The 21,682-nt window shown below is 41.3% G+C and overlaps 1 protein-coding gene across 2 annotated transcripts in view; it reads right to left on the reverse strand.

The window, feature by feature from the left end:
- The window catches only part of LOC126248459 (tolloid-like protein 1), a 600,069-nt gene that overhangs the window by 362,348 nt on the left and 216,039 nt on the right, over nucleotides 1-21,682 (reverse strand). For both annotated transcript variants that reach the window (XM_049949462.1, XM_049949461.1), the window contains exon 2: nucleotides 14,210-14,321. In XM_049949462.1, the coding sequence (XP_049805419.1) occupies nucleotides 14,210-14,321 (112 nt within the window). The remainder of the gene's footprint in view (nucleotides 1-14,209; nucleotides 14,322-21,682) is intronic.

Below are 21,682 nucleotides of genomic sequence, written 5' to 3' on the forward strand. Positions count from 1 at the left end.
ATCTCAGTTGAAAAGTTGTGACTCATCACCTTACTTAACTGTGACTATAAAATCTTAGCGCGCATCCTAACACGGAAGTATGTAAAAGAATGGTGGTCAAAATAGGGCCATTTTAGACCTTAGCAGACTACAGAGTGATCATAGCCACCACCGATGTTCGCAAGGTAAGATGCGTAATAGTAGCTATTTACCTTAATAAAGCGTTCGACGTGGTCAGTCAACGTTTCCTGTTCCACACAATGCAGGAGATGGGCTTCCCACATAGCTACATCAAAATAATACAGAGTGTCTTTCCGAGTAGTTCCTCACAAACTATGACATATGGTCAGCTTGGCTGCGATATCCAATTCAAGAGCTTGTAAGGCAAGGGTGCCTAATGTCAGTAGCGTTACTCGCAATATCAGTAGAGCCATTTCTCGCCACACTAACTAAACAGCTGAAATGTGTACAAATAAACGAATAAAAATTGTATTTCGAGCTTACGCCGCCGATGATGTCGGCTTCCTAACAACTAGTGTCAACGAAGATGAGATCGCATTGCTGATGTCACAGCGATATGAAGCCGCATCAGGGACTAAGTTGAACTGTAAGAAGTCTCGACTTATGAACATCGGACTTGGTATAGTCCCAAACCACCAAGATCAACTTCAAGGCCAGCCGGAGTGGCCGTGTGGTTCTAGGCGCTACAGTTTGGAGCCGAGCGACCGCTACGGTCGCAGATTCGAATCCTGCCTCGGGAATGGATGTGTGTGATGTCCTTAGGTTAGTTAGGTTTAATTAGTTCTAAGTTCTAGGCGACTGATGACCTCAGAAGTTAAGTCGCATAGTGCTCGGAGCTATTTGAACAATTCAACTTCAAGAAGTCTAAAATATCAGTGTCTAAGAGTAGAGTTCAGAACCAAATTACAGCACAACATTGTTGCCAATTACAAATATATCTTGCAATAGATAAAGGGAGTGTATATGAATTTCAAAACGTCATTTAACAAACGTCTACCAACTATCGACGGCAAACTACGTAGCTCAAACTCTATCTGTGCCTTGTACCATAGCAAAAAGTATCTCAGCGGCTCTTGGGCATTTCGTCAGTCGTAGTCACATCTTCAAAGCGAGATAAAATTGTACCTCAACGTTTTTAACGCGACATGCCGGACTGAATTCAACACATGTGTTCAGAATGGCACAAGCTATGCACGCTCGCACCATGTATAAACAGTGGCTATCAGTCTTACATTACACTCACACTGCACGAAATCACACCTACGACTGTCACTGAACCGCTCAGTCTGGGACATATCTCACATGAGTTGCATCATTTGAAGTGTTATTTATTAGAGTATAGTTATATCCCTATGAGAGTAACTGAAAAGCAATTTTTAAAAGTCAACGAAATCTATAAGGATCTTTCAGCACTTAAGACAAGGAGAATGACAGCACGGAAATATGGGCACGAAGATTGATCAGCTGTATGGGAAAACATACACAGCTCACGTGTCATCTTACGTGAGGACATAATGATACTTCGCAATGAAGAGAAAAGTTCCAACAAATTCCAAGGTCCCTGAAATTCACCTAGCAGCTTCACCGTTGTGTAACACATCTTGTCCAGTAGATAGCGACGAACGTGTGTACAAATTCGCAGAAGATATGGGATTTCATGTCAGACGAAGCAGCGATTATAAATATGACCACAGAACTCCTGAACACAACTCGAGAAATTGTTAAAAACGACACTATATGTGCTACATTTTAACAAGAGACAAAAAACTAAGCACGGTTTTCAACTATATTTAACAGAAAAACTTCATTTGCCCAGAATAAAGAAGAAGATATACCTTTGCAATTTTTTTAAGCTTGACATTATTGTTTTAACCACAAAGGTGCAAAAGTAACGAAAATGAAAAAAAAAACGGTAAGAGAATAGAAGTTCTACTTTTAATTTCAATTTTATTGACTTTAAATTTTAACACTGCAGTCCTCTAATTTAGTTTTACATATACACTGATCAGCTGCAACTTTATGACAACAGACCTACTATCGATATAAACATGTCCAGGCGATAGCCGCGTCACCTAGCGACAATGACTGCTAGTCAGACACACGCATGGTGCATGTAGTACGAGTGAACGTGTTGTATGTGTGTAGAACGGGAGAGGCGCGCGATCTCTGAGTTTGACCGAGGGCAGTTTGTGATGGCCCAGAGGCTTGTCATGAGCATTTTGGAAACTGTATAACTTGACGGGTGGTCGAGAATTTCTGTGGTGAGTGTCTTTAACACGTGGCGGAACCAAGGTACAACCACTTCCAGACGTCGTGGCGTTGGGCGGCTACCCCTCATTACAGATGTTGGACGTCGTAGGCTGGGCAGACTGGTAAAACAGGACAGGCGGTGAACTGGACGGAAATACCATCACACTTTAATGCTGGGCAGAGTACAAGTGCGTCTGAACACACAGTGCACCGAATACTCCTAACAATGGGCCGACGACTCACGTATATGCCAATGTTAACACCACGACATCGGCAGCTAAAACCCAAATGGTCACATTACTATCGAAACTGGACACTGGCGCAGTGGCAGAGCGTACATGGGTCTGATGAATCCTGGTGCCTTCTTCATCATGGCGATGGGAAGGTGCGATTCCGTCGTCTTCCAGGGGAACAGCTCCTTGACATATTTACAGCGGGACGGAGACAAGCTGACGGGCGGCTCCATTATGGTCTGGGGAACACTAACGTGGGCATCCGTGGGTCCACTGCAGCTCGTGCAAGGCACCATGACGGCCAACGAGTATCGTACACTGGTTGCAGACCACGTACACTCATTCATGACGATCATGTTTTCCAACGGTTGTGGTATTTTTCAGCAAGATAATGCGCCATGTCACAAGGACAGTTCGAGGAACACAGTGGCGCTTTCCAATTGGTGTGCTGGTCCCCCAACTCGCCAGATCTGAACCCAGTCGAACAAATCTGAGATGTGATTGAACGTGGCATCAGAGCTCCTGGCCCTGCTACTTGTAATTTACGGGAACTAAGCGACTTGTGTGTACAGACGTGTAGCCAACTCCCTCCAGCGACCAACCAGGGCCTCATGGCTTCCATGCCACGACTCGTCGCCAGTGTTATCCGTGCCAGAGGTAGACATAACGACTATTAGGTAAGGGGTCATAATGTTCTGGTTGATCAGTTTACTTCTCTCGATCAAGAAGACGATTTAATTGAACGCAACTCACAGCATCTCTGCTGCCGAAGAAGAAGAAAGAGAAGATATGAAAAGCCTTAGTCGAGTCTATGATATAAAGTAACTTAACAACCAAATGGTTCAAATGGCTCTGAGCGCTATGGGACTTAACATCTGAGGTCATCAGTCCCCTAGAACTTAGAACTACTTAAATCTAACTAACCCAAGGGCATCACACACATCCGTGCCCGAGGCAGAATTCGAACCTGCGACCGTAGCAGTCACGCGGTTCCGGACTGAAGCTTCTAGAACCGCTCGGCCACAACGGCCGGCACTTAACAACCAATTATGATTTGGTTCAATGGCGGAAGCTGCCACCACGTGTTTTGCAGCTGTACCGAAAGCAGACGAAATGCTATGATTTTAGTCACTCTTCTTTTTTCCACTTTTAATTTGGCACAAGACGCCGATTATGTTACGTTACTTTCCACTACAGAATACAACATTTATGTCGTGAAAGAAGGAAACGGAAGGTTTTAATTAATTTTTAAGAAGAAGAGTTTAATTAATTAAATGAGTACGAATCCTGTCTACATGAAAGAAGTTAGACGATAAAGGCGTAATCTGGCGAGTGCAAGGACGGGCTATAGTGGTAGGTGGAAGCCTAAAAAGATTACTAAATAAAAGATAAAAAAGGTTATGGACGCTGCCTGGTATACTGCATGTCGCCAATTCAAACTCGACCACCAGCAATTACTTGTTATGTAGTACTTATCATTTTTGGAACGCTCTTAAAATATCTTATGTTTGTATATTCTGGTATATACGATGTTTGTATAAGCACCAGCATTATGGAATATTGGATGTTTGTATAAGTAGCTGCACTCTCCGTCCAAGAGGTCAGTTCTGTTCTGGCTGCACGGTGGTGTACTTAGTAAACTTGCTTCCAGTGCTAAGTGTTGTATTTCATTGACGAGCCTGCTTTCGTATTTCAAGATGATTCTGGTTATGACGTGACAATATTAGGAGACCTGAAACATCGTACTACAAGTTTTGTTTAGTACGTCAGATATTGATAACTGGAAGGCACTTTTACAATTTATGCGTTGATCCACTTTGTGAGATTCGTGCATTAAAGTTTTCTGCATCTGTGATGAAACCGATATGTTATTGTCCAGTGAAGGCAGCCTGTAGTACTTAATCTCTTATAGGGTCAAATGCAACGCTGCTTATGTTTTACTAGATTGTGTAGTCATCATAGCATTACTTAAACGGGCAATCAGTTATTAGTAAAAATAATAGTCTGAGTTCCCTTCCCAATTAAAGAACTCATGTTTAATCTTTTTTAAACAAGTCTCATAAATTAAAACTAGCAAGACAGTCTTCATTTTTAGATGTTAAGCACCTATTTTTCATTTTTTATTCAATTGAACGTGCATTTCAAATTTTAAGCCTTTTGATACGCACTTGCTGACTTAAGCTGCCGCTTAAGTCTTTTTTCTCTTCTCTTCAACCATAAAATGTAGATTTTATGTTCTTACGAGTAGCGCTTCTCCTGAATATGAAACAGCTTTCGCTTTGCTAACCCGTCTTTACTCGCAGAGCTTTGCCGCGCACCGTCGAGCTCACTGCCATTCTACGACGGGAGGACTTGCCGAACAGACAGAAAAAAAGGAACAGTCTTCACTGGGCTGTAAAGTGTATAAAAGCAGGAGCAACGTGTTGGTGGTGCTACTGGGTCTCCCTGCGGAATTGCTAATATCCTTACAAATATAAACGCGTGCAGCATTAAAGATGAATCGCGCTACTAACTACCGCCACGTAAGAGGTAAAATAAATGGATATAAACGCAGCAGTACTCGTGGGATATAACATGCTCATGCTGAGTAATGTCCTCATCAGCTCACCGTGGCTTTATTCTCACAGCGTCTCATTCTCATATGAATAGAGTTTATAGTGGACGCAGATAATCTTCTATGTGGATAATGAGTTCAGTTTTTGTCGATCTAAGAAATAAATCTTCATGTGGTGAAGGGTCAGCTACATTTTGTAAATTTTCGTCCTGTAGGAGAATGACATCAATGGAATTTTTCAGCTGAAAAAAATCCGTGGCAGTAATCGGGAGACATGAGGTATTACTGAAATGTACTTCTGCAAAGTACTTCGTTCATCATTAAGATGACCGAAGCGTCTCGCCAGCCCTGCTTTAGTATAATATGGAAGATAAATGAAAGAAATGCGAAATGAGACTAAAAGAAATGACACATTTATTCAGAGACAATGATAACACTGACGTCAGTGATTTTTGATGGTTCACTAAACATTACAAAAGTCAAGACATGGTTCTTATTAGAATGTGTGATCACAAAGGACAGCAGTGTATGCAATGCAACTTGCTCCCACGCTGGCCACAAGGTTGGTAAGTTCCCGTGGTAGAACATTTCATCCCTCCACCAGCGGGGTTGAAAAGTGCTGGATAGTCGTCGGTGCACGTGGACGTGCTGTAAAACGGGTCTCCAGCGCATTCCACACGTTTTCAGTGGGATTTATGTTGGGAGAACGGGCAGCCCACACCATTAGCCGAATATATCCTCGTTCCAAGAGCTTTTACAACAACGCTGTTATAAGCGGTCGCTCATTTTGGTCCATAAAAATGATGTCGGCCCGACTGCACCCCTGTGAAGTGGGTCACTCGGTACGCCCACACAACATTACGCCTCCCCACACAGTAACACATGGACCACTAAAGCCACGATGTTCGAAGCGGGACACACCGTCATATGGCGAGTCGTGGGATCACGTAATGCACTCAGAAACATTGTCGAACAACATAGTTTTGGTGGTCTAGGTGTTACGGTAAGGAGAAGCACATTGTTGCATGGTCGTACTGACCTCCAAATCTTTGAACACAGTACATACACCACTCAATGTTATTCTGACACTGCACTCATTTCCATGTGCGTCTTTTCAAGGCTGGATTGGTCCCAGCCTTCTATTTTGTGGATGACAGTGAGCAGGCGGAGGAGCTCTCAGCACGGAGTGAGATACAGCACGTCCGCGAGCACCAACGACCATCCAGTAGCTGTCAACCGCGCACGTTGAGGAATGGAAAGCCCTATCAGTAGAACTTTTTCTTACTCTTGTAGCCAGCATATAAGCATGTTGCATTCCCGTTCGTGGTGATCTCGCATCTATTAAGAACCAAGTCCTGCCTTTTGAACTGTCCAGGGACCATCATATATCACGGTAACGCCAGTGTAATTATTGTCTCTGAATAAAAGTGCCATTTCTGCTCGTATCATGGCTTTATTCTTTCTGTTATCTTCTGTACTATACTCTAGCAGTTCTTTCTATTCATAGTCAAAATTTCATCGAGGTACGTGACCTGGTAGTGACACATCAATCGTAAGTTATTTTCATCCTTAACATTTGCTCAACAACGTATTTCATAGAATATTTTAACATAAATCTAATAAATGGTTACATAGGGTTATGTTCAATATTCAGCCTATTGTATCACAAAAAATACAAGTCACTTTGGAAATCGATTAGCATTCGCAAGAAAGGTCTATCATCAGTGTTTTCTGGCAAACATAGAAGCACAACGTTCTGTAAAAGTTACATACAGTTGCAGGCAATCTCGAGGTTTCAAAATGGTTCAAATGGCTCTAAGCACTATGGGACTTAACATCTGAGGTCATCAGTCCCCTGGACTTAGAACTACTTAAACCTAACTAACCTAGGGACATCACACACATCCATGCCCGAGGCAGGATTCGAACCTGCGACCGTAGCAGCAGCGCGGTTCCAGACTGAAGCACCCAGAACCGCTCGGTCACAGCGGCCGGCTCTCGAGGTTTGTAAGATAGTACGCAAGTAATGGAGAAGGGCTCATCTAATAGAAATTCCCTTAAGAATGACTTTAAAATTTAGTCCGTACAGAGGGACTATTTTATACCGCAGTGTAGTATAATCTTTACGTAAACTTTCTTACATTGAAACTACTTACTGTACCGGGAATCGGTTTTAGATTCTACCTGTCTCTGGAAACATGATTCATTCTGAGGCATCTGCAGCCCCTCAGCATCTAACTATTAAACCATGCACTAGAAATGCAGATTCCGCGACACAATCCTAGTCTGTCAAACAGCTTTAACCTCACAAGGTGATTGATAGCACATGGTGTGTGTTACGATTGTTGTGAATGTTAGAAGTAAGATAGAACAAAGGGGTATTCATCTTCGTCTATACGTCGCAGGCCACGTTATGTGATGTGGCGGAGTCTACTTTGTGTACTACTGTCACATGGCCCCATCCCTACCCTTTCCTGCTCAAGATGCGAACGACACCCGGGAGGTAAGATTGTTGGCAGACTGCCCTGCGAGCTCCAATTATCTATTAGGCGGACCGGAAAGCGATGTCATTTCTGGGCATGTCGATACCCGTTTGCATTTATCAGTTCATTGCGTAGTTTGACAGTCGTGCCGAAGACATTTCAAGGCTATAGTAACTTGTTTACTCGTAAATTGTTGCATATTAAATATTTGTTTTGCAGTTTGCGGTTAAATGGCCAGGCAAGTATCAGAAGATGTACATATCCGGCATCGTACACTGAGGTGACAGAAGTCATTCGATAACTCCTAATATTGTGACGGACCTCCTTTTGTCCGGCTTAGTGCAGCAGCTCGACGTGGTATGAATTCAACAAGTTGTTGGAAGTCCTCTGCAGAAACATTGAGCCATGCTGCCTCTATAGCCGTCTGTAATTTCGAAAGTGTTGCTGGTGCAGGATTCTGTGTGCGAACTGTCCTCACGTTCCCATATTGTCCAACATCGGGCCACCTTCTCATCCGAAAGGCTCACTATTTTGGGTGTTGCACGATACGACCAGCCGGTCAAATGACGGCCGAAAATGAGGCTCCATTCAAAGTCCTTCAGGTGCTGATAAAGATATTTCACACAAGTGTATGACATCTCCGTGTCCTTTACATTGATTACTCAACATCTGTCAATGTCCACACCCCCTTATATAATGTATGACGTCAGGTAACAACACTAAACAACACTAATGCACTTTGGTGGTAGTTCTACCCGTCGCAGACAGTTGCAACTCTGTAACAATTTCCATTGATGGTGTGTACATCTGCAAAGTTACATTGACATCCGATCATGTCTTGTGGGTGCTTCAATTATTTGTGAGACAAAAAGAGAGAGAGAGAGAGAGAGAGAGAGAGAAATAATTGAAATTAATATCTCACGCACTGCATAGGAGTGAAAGCTGTTGTGTGCTAGTGATTGGGTGAACCTCTTTGATAAACCGGGATAAAATTCGATCCCTAAATATTGCGGGCAAAGCTTCTACCCACTACGCTATCTAGGCAGGTTTAACAAGTGGGATCTGAGCTCCAATGTTCCATTGTCCTGTTTTACAGATTTTACGTACGATCTTATCTTCTGTAGGCATATGTCCGTGTTCATCGACTTGTTGTAGGCATATGTCCGTGTTCATCGACTTTCCCGGCACACTATTTCAGTCTACCAGGAATGTTCCAGTAACAGAAGATGGAAAATAAGATGTAGAGACTTCTAGGACAAGAAAGTGTTCTCGATTAATTCAGCAAAAGCCAGTTTTTATAAATTTCGCCAAACGCGGGCAGACAGCTCATAAACTAAGAGTACAGCTTGAGATCAGGAATACTGTAAAAATATTTATAATACATAGTTATTTGTTCAAATGGTTTATAAAACGTTTAATGAAATGGGGCTATTAATAAATTGATTGGACGTCCTACTCTTTATTGCAGTTCTCAACAGAATAAATGCTATTTGTAGTTTGACGAATACGTTTCGCCTCAATTCATTCTGAAGCATATTCAGTAATCTGAAACATTGACCTACTGACATGAAAAACATTTCATTTAGCAGTTTCCGCATTCAAATTTTATTCCGATTTTACGCATACATGTACAGTTTAAACCACTGACCTCAGCTACCGAACAAATGCTTTCAACTATTGGCAACACTACAAAAACAAAACACTGTAACATTATTAAATAGCTAAAACAATTACAGTCAATTAGTCGCACACAGATAAACTCAAAATCGAAAACTGGCGTGGTTTGGTGTCTCCCTGTTGGTACTCAACGATAAAAAAGTACAGTATTCACAATGTAACAGATGTACGCTAAATTACGTAATATTATAAAATTCTTTTCTCCAAGGTAGTGTCATGGCAGCTCCCCAACGAAGAATGGAGACTGAACGACACTTATTTCATCTTGGGAGTATAGGCCTATGTATCTTTGTGAGAAATGCATTTATTTTGCTAAGGACTTTTAGGCACCGTTGAACACTGACCAGAGGAGCGTCAGGTTGCAACTCACAATATCTTGTAAACTAGCAGTCACGCAGAATCGTTTTAAAAGTGTCATTTCGTAAGAAATGAAACCTAACATGAGGAAATATTCATACTATTGTAATATAAAAAGGCAAATGGAGGTTATCGCTTTAACGTTACCAATCCAAAGATCAACGACAAAGACGTAGCTAGACATCATTTGCATGTCATATTCACAGGGCAGAATTCATATTTAAAAAAATGGAAGAATCACCTTTCAGTTTAATATACCAAGGAATACTGACACAGTCGCTAAAAATTAAAGTAGTGGTGTTGGTTTAGTTACAGAGGAGAATATAGAACGCATCAGTCGCTCAGCAGCAATAGAGCATATATGATTACTAACGCAGTTACGTTCCAGACGCCATATGGTCGTGAGACACGTGGGTAGCGTGTCAGGTCACGTCAACTTTTACTTTCTGTTTCATGGTCGGAAAAGCGATCAAAGTCTTTACATATTTTAGTCCAGATGAGAAAATAAATGGACAGCAGGATTCAGTGACGCAGCAAATTCTTTGTCAGTGAGGCATCAGTTAAGTCTGTTGCTCGATTACGACTGTTTTCGCGTCATGTAGCTAAATAATATCTCAATAATACGCCTCACCAATAATATCAATTTTTATTTCCCTACAAATACGTATCAAGCTTATCTTCAGTTAGTATACGAGCTCTTTCTACACATTAATTTGTGAATACAAACCTAACATTCATTTGATAAAGAAATCAGTAAATTTGTCAAACTGGTGGGACTCAGCTTTCGTTAGTAAGACTGCAAGGGTAATTTTAATGCAAATTTTCGTGGAGATACTTGTACCCAGAGACTTCTGAATGGTACAGGTACCAAAATTTATTTATACGAAAATTACGGTAAATAGAGGACTTTTATTATGAATGTGCCTAGTTGTGAATTAATAAAAATATAATTAAATGATAGAAGCGCTCACACAGCATGATGTCCTGTAATGCCAGTGAAATTCACAGGAAATTATCTCTCCGTTATAAAAAAAGAATAGTTCATTACATCTGTCCGTTTTCCTAAATGTTTAAAGTGAAATATTTTTACACGGTGAGGTCCTGTTTATAATAATACAGATAGTTGCAAGTATCTGCCAAATAACTTGATCGTAACCGAGCATGGTTTCCAATTTTCGTGGAGTTCATAGACCAGATGGAATTGCTTGGGTGCGACCCTCTTCCCTACTACCGTGTAGTATATCAAGTGTATATCTATACCGTGTTGTTGAGTAACGAATGTTTCTGCTGTGCAGTGTTGTGTTGGTATTAGTACGGATGATAACAGATGTAAAAGTACCAGCTTCCGTAGTCGAGGTCGCTAACGTACACTTTGGTAAGAGTGTTCGACGCTAATTTAGACTACTGAAATCCGTTGCGGTAGCAGACGTTTTCATCACCAGTATTTGACCGACAACTGCAGCAGATTTGTGTCAGTAAGGTTTCCAGGTGCCACACTGTACTGGGTTCCATTTAAAATATCTTCGCTGTGTCTCACCATCAACAAGACATACAAGACGGTACACTATATAACAAACTTCTTAAATATCGTCCTGTAGAGAAGTTAGAACCATCAAATCTGCCACACGGAAGGTATTATTTGACCACGAACGACACTTCTGCATTGTCCTCAATACGTTGCAAGTGGCAGTCGCGGTCGGAACAGTGTTCTGCGTAGTTGTGAGAAAATTTTTGGTGCTCGCATGTTGGATGCTTCCGTAACCAAGGTAGCAGAAGTGTTCGGGGTTTCAAGAGGCATCGTATCGAAGATTTATACTGCATACGGGGAAAGCAAAAAACATGTCCCGCAAATTCACAACGCGGACAAAAGTGTGTGCTGAGTGATCGTGACAGACGGCCACGGAATAAAATTGTGATAAAAAACAAGCGGACGACAGCTGCAAAATTCATTGCAGAACTGAATGTTGCACTCGAGAGCCCTGTCAGCACCATAAGAACGCGAAGGTAGGAGCAGGGAATTATAGGGCGCTCTGGAATTCCGAAACCACTCACCAACGATGCAAATGTCCTTAACAAGAAAACGTGGTGTAGAAGCCAGGAAACTGTGCTATGGAGCAATGGAAGAATGTCACTTGGTCGGATGAGTCTTGATTCACATTGTTTCCAACTTCTGGGCGAGCTTACGTCGCAAGAGCGAAATGTGGCTGGGGTCCAGCAACGATTTGGGCAACCACATCGTATTATTCCACGGATACCATGGTTACTCTGCTAGGTCGCAGTACTATCAAGGATTCTGTGACCTTTGTAGCAGACCATGTTCCTCTCATGATACGTTTTTTTTCCAGTGCTGATGCTGTACTCTAATACGACAGGGACTTTGTTCACACAGCTCGCATCATCCAGGACTGGTTTTGTGAGCATAAGGATGAATTGTTTCATCTCTCCTGGCCGCCACAGTCACCTGACCTCAATACCATTGAATCTTTGTGGACTACTTTGGAGAGAAGTTTGTGTGATCACTCTCCACCCATCATTACCTGCACTTGCCACTATTTTACAGAAAGAATGGTATACGAGTCCCCATTCCGAGATGACTGCAAACTGTTTTCAATGCAACGGATTCCCTACACCGTATTAGACATGGTAATACGTTGTGTTCGTGGTGTTTCCATACTTTTGACCAACCCCGGAATATCAGATGAAGACAGGAAACCAGCTATCCCATAAATAGACCTATTTCTCTTGACCGCGTTTTAATTTTTGGACCACTGATTCATACTTGTATGCTCATAAATTTTCAGTTCATTATCCTACAAAATTCGTTATGATGAAGGTACATACGAAGCAGCCTCGCAGCTGTATGAGAAGGCCGTCCCAAAGATGTCATCTCTGACCCATTGCACATTTTCTGTGAGAGAGCTTGTATGAGGAGTACCTTATGACGTATTGGGCTACAGAGAAATTGTTCTGATCTCACCAGTTTTAGAGGATGCTGATATATTGTAACTCCTGTCATATGAGGAACACCTCAACAGGAGGTTTTTTTTGGCAACAGTGCGGAAATTTTGCGTTTTTGTTCAGGGGGAGGTTCTAATGGAGATGGACTGGCATTAACTTCCACCAAAATGATGAGCGTATATAGATATCGTGTTGGAGAATGTGAAAAGTGCTTGTGCATTATAAATTTTTATGTACTGATCATCACAGAACGAACGTTGTGTATTTGTTTCAAATAAAATCAAAGGGGACCAATTTAATGTTCCCGTCAAACAGGTAAATTGTATTTGGCAATGACTTTCATCCCAGTTTTAGAAACTTCTGCAAAGATACTGGAAAATTAAACCAAGCCGTCGAAACAGACTCTGGACAAATCGCACAATCTTACACAAAGTCATAGATGTTTCTGAAGCTGACGAGCAATATAGGTGAACTGGAACTAGTGGAAAACCATTTAAACGCAAAAATGTGTTGAAAGGTGTTTTAAAATATATGCGGACCGGAGACTGACATTTCAGTCCAAGTTGGTTCCTCTCTTAGCAACGTACACATAATTCTAAAAATACAGTCTGCTGGAACAGCTAGTGATTGTTTCTAATAAAATTTTATATGAAAACAGTGCAAATCGCAGTTATTTAGTTACACTTTACCAGTTTCGTCGTTTAACATTTTTAAAAGTATTATACAGTCGTGGAATCAACACCTGCGTCAAGTAGCTAAAAACGTAAAATATTTGCCTTGAGCGTAAACGTTTCAGGAACATTTCTCATGCCAAGTACTGCTCGTATGAGACTACCTGACGCAAGTGCTGCATCGACAATAGCGAAATACGTCTGAAAATAGATTAATAAAGCCAAAACTGGAAATATGTAACAAAGAGCTGCGGTTAGAACTGGATTATAAGATTTAAGAAATTTAAATCAAATAAACATAAATTAGAGTGAACCATGCTTCTTTAACAAGGTTATATACCAGTACTTCTTTCTTCTTTAAAATGACTATTATAACCACCTAAATATTATCTGTACGTAACTGAAATGAGAACTATAAAATACATTTCCTTTTCTTGTTAGGACTGAACATCTCTTGATAGCGGAGTCACTGAAGACAGAACACTAATCCAATACTTACGTAGACAGGAGTTCGTACTGGTCGTGGTTTTACTGGAGAAATAACTTCTTCTAAACTCAAAATGAGTAAATAAGGGCATAGAACACCCACATTTCTATGAACAGACCGAAATTTAAAAACAGCTACTCTCTATTGGGATTACTGTGCCATTTCGTTTAGTAAACAGCAGAACTGACATGTGGAAGCTGCATATAGAGGGAAATGTGTGTTAAGTATCATTTGCGAAATCAGAAAATTATGTTAAAGAAACTGCTTTACAGGTTTATTGGCGAAACAGAAAAATGTGAGCGTCGAAAAACTGACGTACCCCTGATTTAGAAACATCGGACGTCACCTTTACCGACCGGACGCTGAACTCTATGTCATCATAGCTTATGGCGGAATACAAAATCGTAAAATTAGTAAGGCAAAGACCCGTTACACCCTTAAATCACAATTCATGGCGCTATAACAAAACTAGAACGTATTATCATCCATTGTGGAGGGATATAAATTAAATATTATGACAGGGAACAATCTCTTTTTACCTTTTGTGTGATTTGCCTCCTGGTTCTGCGAGCGTCTCCGTAATATTATTTTGCTGTTTCCACTCCATCTCATACTGCGTGAGCGGCACAGCGATGTCCCCATAGAACCCATCTGAAAAAAAAAACGGAAAAAAGTGACAACACCAAAAAGACAAGTCGCATTTATGACAGTACATATTTTTAATTTATGGTCAAAAATATAATTTTCTGGAATGATTAAGAACTTTTCTCAAGGGAATGGCAATCAGAATTTCGTCGTTCGGAGACAGGGGCGGGTATACTTAGGTCGACGGAATAAATGGATTCTGTATGTGTCTTACAATTCACCGATTATCAAAGATACTTTAGCAATCCATATTTCCTAAGGTGACGTCCACGCTAATCAGTGATGTATGAGACGAACTGACGTATCCGGCATGTTTGTACATTATGCGAAGGCGTACTGAAAAGCAGTGCCTCAGAATTTCTTATGTCAACAGACTTAAAGCTTTTAAAATAAAAGAAACGTTATTAACTATCTACATATTATTTGTTACCTGCGGTTAGCAACTGACACATTTCGCAAAACATATCGAAATTAGAGAAAATTTAACCGAGGCGTTGCCCATATTTTCTAACACTCTTTGAAGCAAAGTTACTCTAACATCAAATATTATTGATGTAGTCCTGTAATAAACATTACAGTAATTTGTTTTGGAAGTAATAAAATTTATAAGGCATTATTTGGCTGCATGCGAGGAAGAGGCTTGTGCAACCATTGAAGATGACGTTAGCAATATATCTCCATTTGCTCGTGCTTTTGCAGCGAAGAGGGTACCACAAAACACGCGACAAGAGGCGACCAGCGGTCACGTGAGTGCAGCCGCAGCGTTCCTCTCGGCGCCGGCGGGGGTCAGCGAAGCCCTACCAACGCCCGCCACCAGACGGACTAATTTTTGATTTGTCGATCTGGTTATCCAGCTGCGTGTCTTGCTAAAAGCCTCTCGCGGTAAACAAAACGACACAGCAAAAACAGGTAGCACAGGATGATAGGTCCAGTAATCAGATCATCTGCTTCGTGATTTCTTGGAAATAATTTTACTCTTGATAGGCACATTTGTTTGAAACTTCTTTTCAGTCATACAGCATTAAAATCTGATCGATATTATCTATTAAAAGCGACAGGAAAAGGTGCAAAATTTGTGGTTGAGTCAACGTATGTCAATTTGTCTCCAGATTGTTTCAGAATCGAGTATCAGATGAGCTGCCAGCTGAGGCGGCATATCACTGTTCCAATTACTTACCCTTTAGTCCGAGAGCCTGATGTTGTAAAAGTACATGAAACAGTACCATGAAGCGTGATACGGTGTAGCCGGTGTAAAAATGACACAATTCCTGAAAAAATTTTATTATTCGAACTGCAGTTCAGGAATGCAAATTTTACAAATGGGAATCCTCTTTTATGATCTCAGTTTGATTCTCAACCTCAAGTAAAGATTAGCCAAGCATGGAGTATGGCTAATACTGTTGTAGGGATCAAATACGTTTGCACCTAATGGTGGTGGTGGTGGTGGTTAGCGTTTAACGTCCCGTCGACAACGAGGTCATTAGAGACGGAGCGCAAGCTCGGGTTAGGGAAGGATTGGGAAGGAAATCGGCCGTGCCCTTTCAAAGGAACCATCCCGGCATTTGCCTGAAACGATTTAGGGAAATCACGGAAAACCTAAATCAGGATGGCCGGAGACGGGATTGAACCGTCGTCCTCCCGAATGCCAGTCCAGTGTGCTAACCACTGCGCCACCTCGCTCGGTGCTTGCACCTAATTCTTTATCTTAATGAAGATATAAATCTTCTGGTCATTATTTCACGGGATAAAACTGTAAATGTTTTGAACAGAGCTAACAACAATACAGGGTGTCCCAAGAGAAATGGTCAATATTTAGGCAGATGACAGGAAACGTCACTTGGAGCAAAAAACTTCATATAGACATATGCCCTATTTTCGAATGGTTTCAAAGATGTACATTAGTGTTTGTGCTAGTGGCGCACATACATACGTGTTACGCATCCTGTCTCTTTGCTGTTTTATTCTATACCAACTTACTTTGTGGCTTTGCTCGGGATGACTTTCTGCCATTAAACAACCCCGATGAACTCGCAAAGTTGTCCATGGTTGTGGGTGAAATAGTGCGAGGGATTGAGTTTGTATCAGAGAGAAGCTTCGGTTACACGTGTTTGTACATGATCTGGCTAAAATGCCACACATATACACCAATGAAGAATACGCAGATATGGAGTATGTTTACGACTTCTGCGATGGTAGAGCTCCTGCTGCTGTCGAGGAATACCGTCAGCGCTTCCGACGCGTCGAGTTCCGATCGTGGATTCGTTAGCAAAGTTTTCAGCAAATTGCGTGAAATAGGTATTCTTCCACATTCTTGTATATCTTCTGAACTTTTCCTTCAACAAGCTGTGCAGGAACAGCAACGTGCTGTTGAAATGGTGCAGCATCGTCTTATTACCAGCACACGGCGACTTTCTGCACTTATCAGTCTCCCACGAACACATGTATGGCGAACATTACATGCGGAAAACTTGTATCCTTTTCACATATAGCATGCCCACAATGTTCAGTTCAAGTGGCTCTGAACACTATGGGACTTACGTTCTGAGGTCATCAGTCCCCTAGAACTTAGAACTACCTAAACCTAACTAACCTAAGGACATCACACACATACCTGCCCGAGGCAGTATTTGAACCTGCGACCGTAGCAACAGCGCAGCTCCGGACTGAGGCGCCTAGAACCGCTCGGCCACAGCTACAGAGGAAACTAATTTCCAAGTTTGGGATTTCAGTAAATGTATGGTGCAGCATGATCGGTAACATGTTTGATACGTCAGTGATTTTACTGGAGCAAATGACGAGACAGCCTTAATATTTGGAAAATTCGTTTGTCAAACATCTTGAGATCATTCTTTGGCCACGTGCACTGCAATAACCTTCCAGCATTACGGAGCTCCTCCACATTTTACCAGACGTGTGAGAAAACATCTAAGCTGCATTTACTCGAATCGCTGGATTGGTTGTGGTAGTACAATTAGATGACCAACAAGATCACCAGATCTTACGCCAGTAGATTCTGTTTTAGGAGGTTTGGGAAGTCTGAGGTGCTCAAACTAAAGGTAAATACCTGAAATGAACTGCTTGGTCACATCAAGGACGCTGCTGCACTAATTACGGAACGTGCAGAAGCACTCGGACACGCAACACAACTTGTTCTCCCTTGAGTGCACAAATGCATCGAAGTTGACGGTGGTGTTGTTGTGTCTATCCAAGACAGCCTAGACACAATGAGAGGAAGCCGAAAGGCACGCGCTTAAACTCACGCAGGCAGGCGTGAGGTCTGAAACAGGATACGTAATGAATGCTATAAAGAAAAGTACGTAGCTTCTGGAATACTTAACTTTAATCCACATTTGTAGAACATCGCTCTTGTACAGATATAATCTCCATTTTCACTATACACTGGTAATGGCGCCCTGCTAGGTCGTAGCAAATGTAACTGAAGGCTATGCTAACTATCGTCTCGGCAAATGAGAGCGTATCGGTCAGTAATCCATCTCTGGCAAAGTCGGCTGTACAACTGGGGCGAGTGCCAGGACGTCTCTCTAGACCTGCCGTGTGGTGGCGCTCGGTCTGCTATCACTGACAGTGGCGACACGCGGGTCCGACGTATACTACTGGACCGCGGCCGATTTAAAGGCTACCACCTAGCAAGTGTGGTGTCTGGCGGTGACACCACAGGTGTAGGTGAACAGTTGTTGTGTACTGTAAAACAGCTTAAATTTGACGTGTAAGCATACTATATTACTTAGAGGTGAATGTGTTAAAAATACTTATTCTTCAATTGATACTTTGTCACAGGCATGTTTAATGTTTGGTTGATTTGGGGGAGGGACCAAACAGTGAGGTCATCGGTCTCATCGGATTAGGGAAGAAAGTCGGCCGTGCACTTTCAAAGGAACCATCCCGGCATTTGCCTGAAGCGATTTAGGGAAATCGTGGTAAACCTAAATGAGGATGGCCGGACGCGGGTCGTCCTCCCGAATGCCACTGTGCTACATGTTTAATGTTTACTAATTGTTGTACATATGTACTTGTGTAAACTTTATAATGTATTGAATAATACAGAAAATAAATAATCGTGTACATTAAATCAGTTCTAGCTCGGAAACCATACGGAATAAAACATAGGTCCATATGAAGTTTATTGCTTCAAATGATCGTTCCTGTCATATGCGTGGATATTGACTATTCCTCATGGGACACCTTGTATACCCCACTTCGATGATTAGCGAAAGAAAACAGCGGCCACTGATGGACAATAAGCGAGGTTCCGATGGAAGAAACGTATCATGGCTCCAGCACACTAAAATATCGGAAAGCTCTCATGATATATAACTGGAGGTAAAGGTACACTTTTCACCATAACGGAATACTCCTGTGGGTCGGGTACTACAAGTGAAAGAAGAAAAGGTCTTTTATTTCTTTCAATAAATAATGAGAACATTAATATACTCCTAGAAAGGGAACTTACTCTCGATTTTGTGTGGGTTTAACGATGCAAATGATTTAATGATACCATTATTATGAATTACAAGTTTCACATCGACCCTGAGTGAGCGCTAATATTAAGGTACAGAATTTTTCGAGTGCGCCGAATTATTTCATACTGATTACACTGTCAAGTCTCATCATTACGATCACCTCATGCATGTGACGTCTAAAGCGAATCTCTCATCACAAATATCAAAACATTTACATTGAGGACGTAGGGGTATCAGGGGATCTATGTACGTATTCCTGTCCTCATTATCGTGAGCAAAGGAAGAGATTTTTGGAGTTGGAATGAGGGATTATCATGCGGTTCTGGGTTAAAAATGGATACTATTTGGGAAACAGTAACTATTATCATTTGTTTATGTGCTTTTGTGGCGAACGGTATCGTAATGGAGAATCGAAGAGTTTGAGGTGTGGTACTACGGAAGAATGTTGAAAATTAGGTGGACTGATTGAGTAAGAACTGAGGTTTTCCTCCGAATCGTTGAAGAAAGGAACATGTGGAAAACACTGGCAAGAACAAGGTACAGAATGACATAATGTGGGTTAAGGCACCACAGAATAACTTCCATAGTAATACAGGGAGCTGTAGAGGCAAAAAAGACTGTAAAGGAAGAGAGAGAGATTGGAATATATGCAAGAAACAATTGAGGATGTGGGGTGCAGGTGCTATTCTGAGACGTAGAGGTCGCCACAGGAAAGGAATTCGTGGCGCGCTGCAACAAACCGGTCAGAAGACTGCTCTTTCTGTTTATTTCATTCAAATGTATTGGAGAATTCGTATGAGCAGAAGTAGCGGAAGCTGCAAACGTAAATAATCGTTACCATAGTACAGATTTTAGTTTAGATCCCTTCATCTAACTTGCTGCAGACTGCTTGAATCAGTGGCCAGATGCTTTTTAAACGACACAAACAACGATTTCACCTTGGAATCATGAAATAGTGTTCAGTTTCTACTTACTATAGCTCGAAGTAAGCGTTGAGAAGTATGAAGATGACCTACAAAGCTCAGTACAAGCTGAAAGAAATATGCAAGAAATACAACTGAAACATTTCTAATAATAAAACGAAAATAATGGCATCCCGAAGAATATATTTAGTCAGGTCAAAAATTATTTCAGATAATTTAGTACATTACTTAGATTATGCTGTAAGCTTCGATTTTGGCTCTGATCATGAAAATAAAATACAGAATTTCCAAGTTATATATGCTAACATTAGCAGAACATTATGGTCATAAAGCACAAAAAGGAATAATCATGAAATTCTGTAAAATTATGACGATTCCTGTGTTATGATATGGAAGCGAAAGCTCGGTTACCACAAAAAAGCAAGAAAATAAAATTCAAACAGTAGAGACCGCGTTCCTAAGGATAACAAAGGACTGCAAGAGACGTGATTACAAAATGGAAATATTAGGTCAGAATTAAATTTTTCAACATGAATGAATAAAGTTTAAATGTATCGTGAAAATTGGAAACAGTACGTCATGAGAATACTATGTTATAGAATTCCGAACCACAAGCAGAATGGGAAAACAGGTATTGGAGGACCTTGTAAAACATTGTAATGATTTTGTTTGTGAGGTTGGAACAGGAGATAGCCTAATCCTTGAAAGAACGATGGTGATGATGATGAAGTACTAAATAAAAAGTAATCGAAAATACGTGATTTCGAGGTTCACTCTTTGGCTTGATTTGCAGCTTTCGAACACTATAGTACTGTCTCGTCTTTAAGAAAACGTAAATAGTTTTGCAGAGTGGGGTCCGTTTAATATTTGTGACACAGCTACTATGCGTGTCCTGTCTCGTTTACATTACGTAATACTCTTACTTTGATTAGCAGTCTATATACTGAACCTGAGCGACAACATTCAGGAAAATTGTGGTTCAAATGGCTCTGAGCACTATGGGCTCAAAAATGGCTCTGAGCACTATGGAACTTAACATCTGAGGTCATCTGTCCCCTAGAACTTAGAACTACTTAAACCTAACTAACCTAAGGACATCACACACATCCATGCCCGAGGCAGGATTCGAACCTGCGACCGTAGCAGTCACGCGGTTCCGGACTGCAGCGCCTAGAACCGCGTGGCCGAAAATTGTGTTACCTGTAGTTCACATCCTGTCACTGCGGTTAAGCAAAAGTTAGGCAAAATGCCAGTGACAGCTCTCAAGTTCTACAGAATACCTGTAGCTGAGACCTGTCTGTCCACGAATATTATAGTTTAATAAAAATTTCAGATATTAGTGAACTTCAAGAGTTTCTGTTCAAGTGAAGGACACAGCAAAATAACTAAGAGAATCATGAAATGCAGATCATCATAAGCGATAGCAAATATTACCTTCATAATGTTTCTTTATAAACGAAAGTGTTGCTCGTACTAAGGCGCATACTGCAACATATATTCGGAATTTCGAATTTTCCAACACTTGTGATTTGATACATCTTTGCAAGAGAACGGTAAGTGACGCAAAACAGCTAACGGAGAAAAACAAGTAACTTAGAACAGAGCGAAGCATACATATCCGCAGCGTTTGACTTTTGGCACAAGGAGGGCTGGTCTCGCATGCAAACACGCGCGCTAATCACCAGACTTAATGCAGAATATGGCTTCTGATCCTGCGCCAGACTTTCGGACCTCTGCGCCCCACTATAGAATATCAGAAACTTCCGTTTTGTTATATGAATAAAGTCCACATTTTGAGTATTGAGATAGATCATCTCTGTCCTCTTTATGATGTGCCTATATGTCGTTGTTATGACTAAATGAGAAAGAGGGAACACAATACTACCTTCGGAATAGACTCTGTAGAAATAACTATAACAGTTAATATTGTAAAATATATTCTGTCGTTTCAGACAAGTATCCC

Source organism: Schistocerca nitens, chromosome 3 (genome assembly GCF_023898315.1).
Source record: "Schistocerca nitens isolate TAMUIC-IGC-003100 chromosome 3, iqSchNite1.1, whole genome shotgun sequence".
NCBI classification, from domain to species: Eukaryota; Metazoa; Arthropoda; class Insecta; order Orthoptera; family Acrididae; genus Schistocerca; species Schistocerca nitens.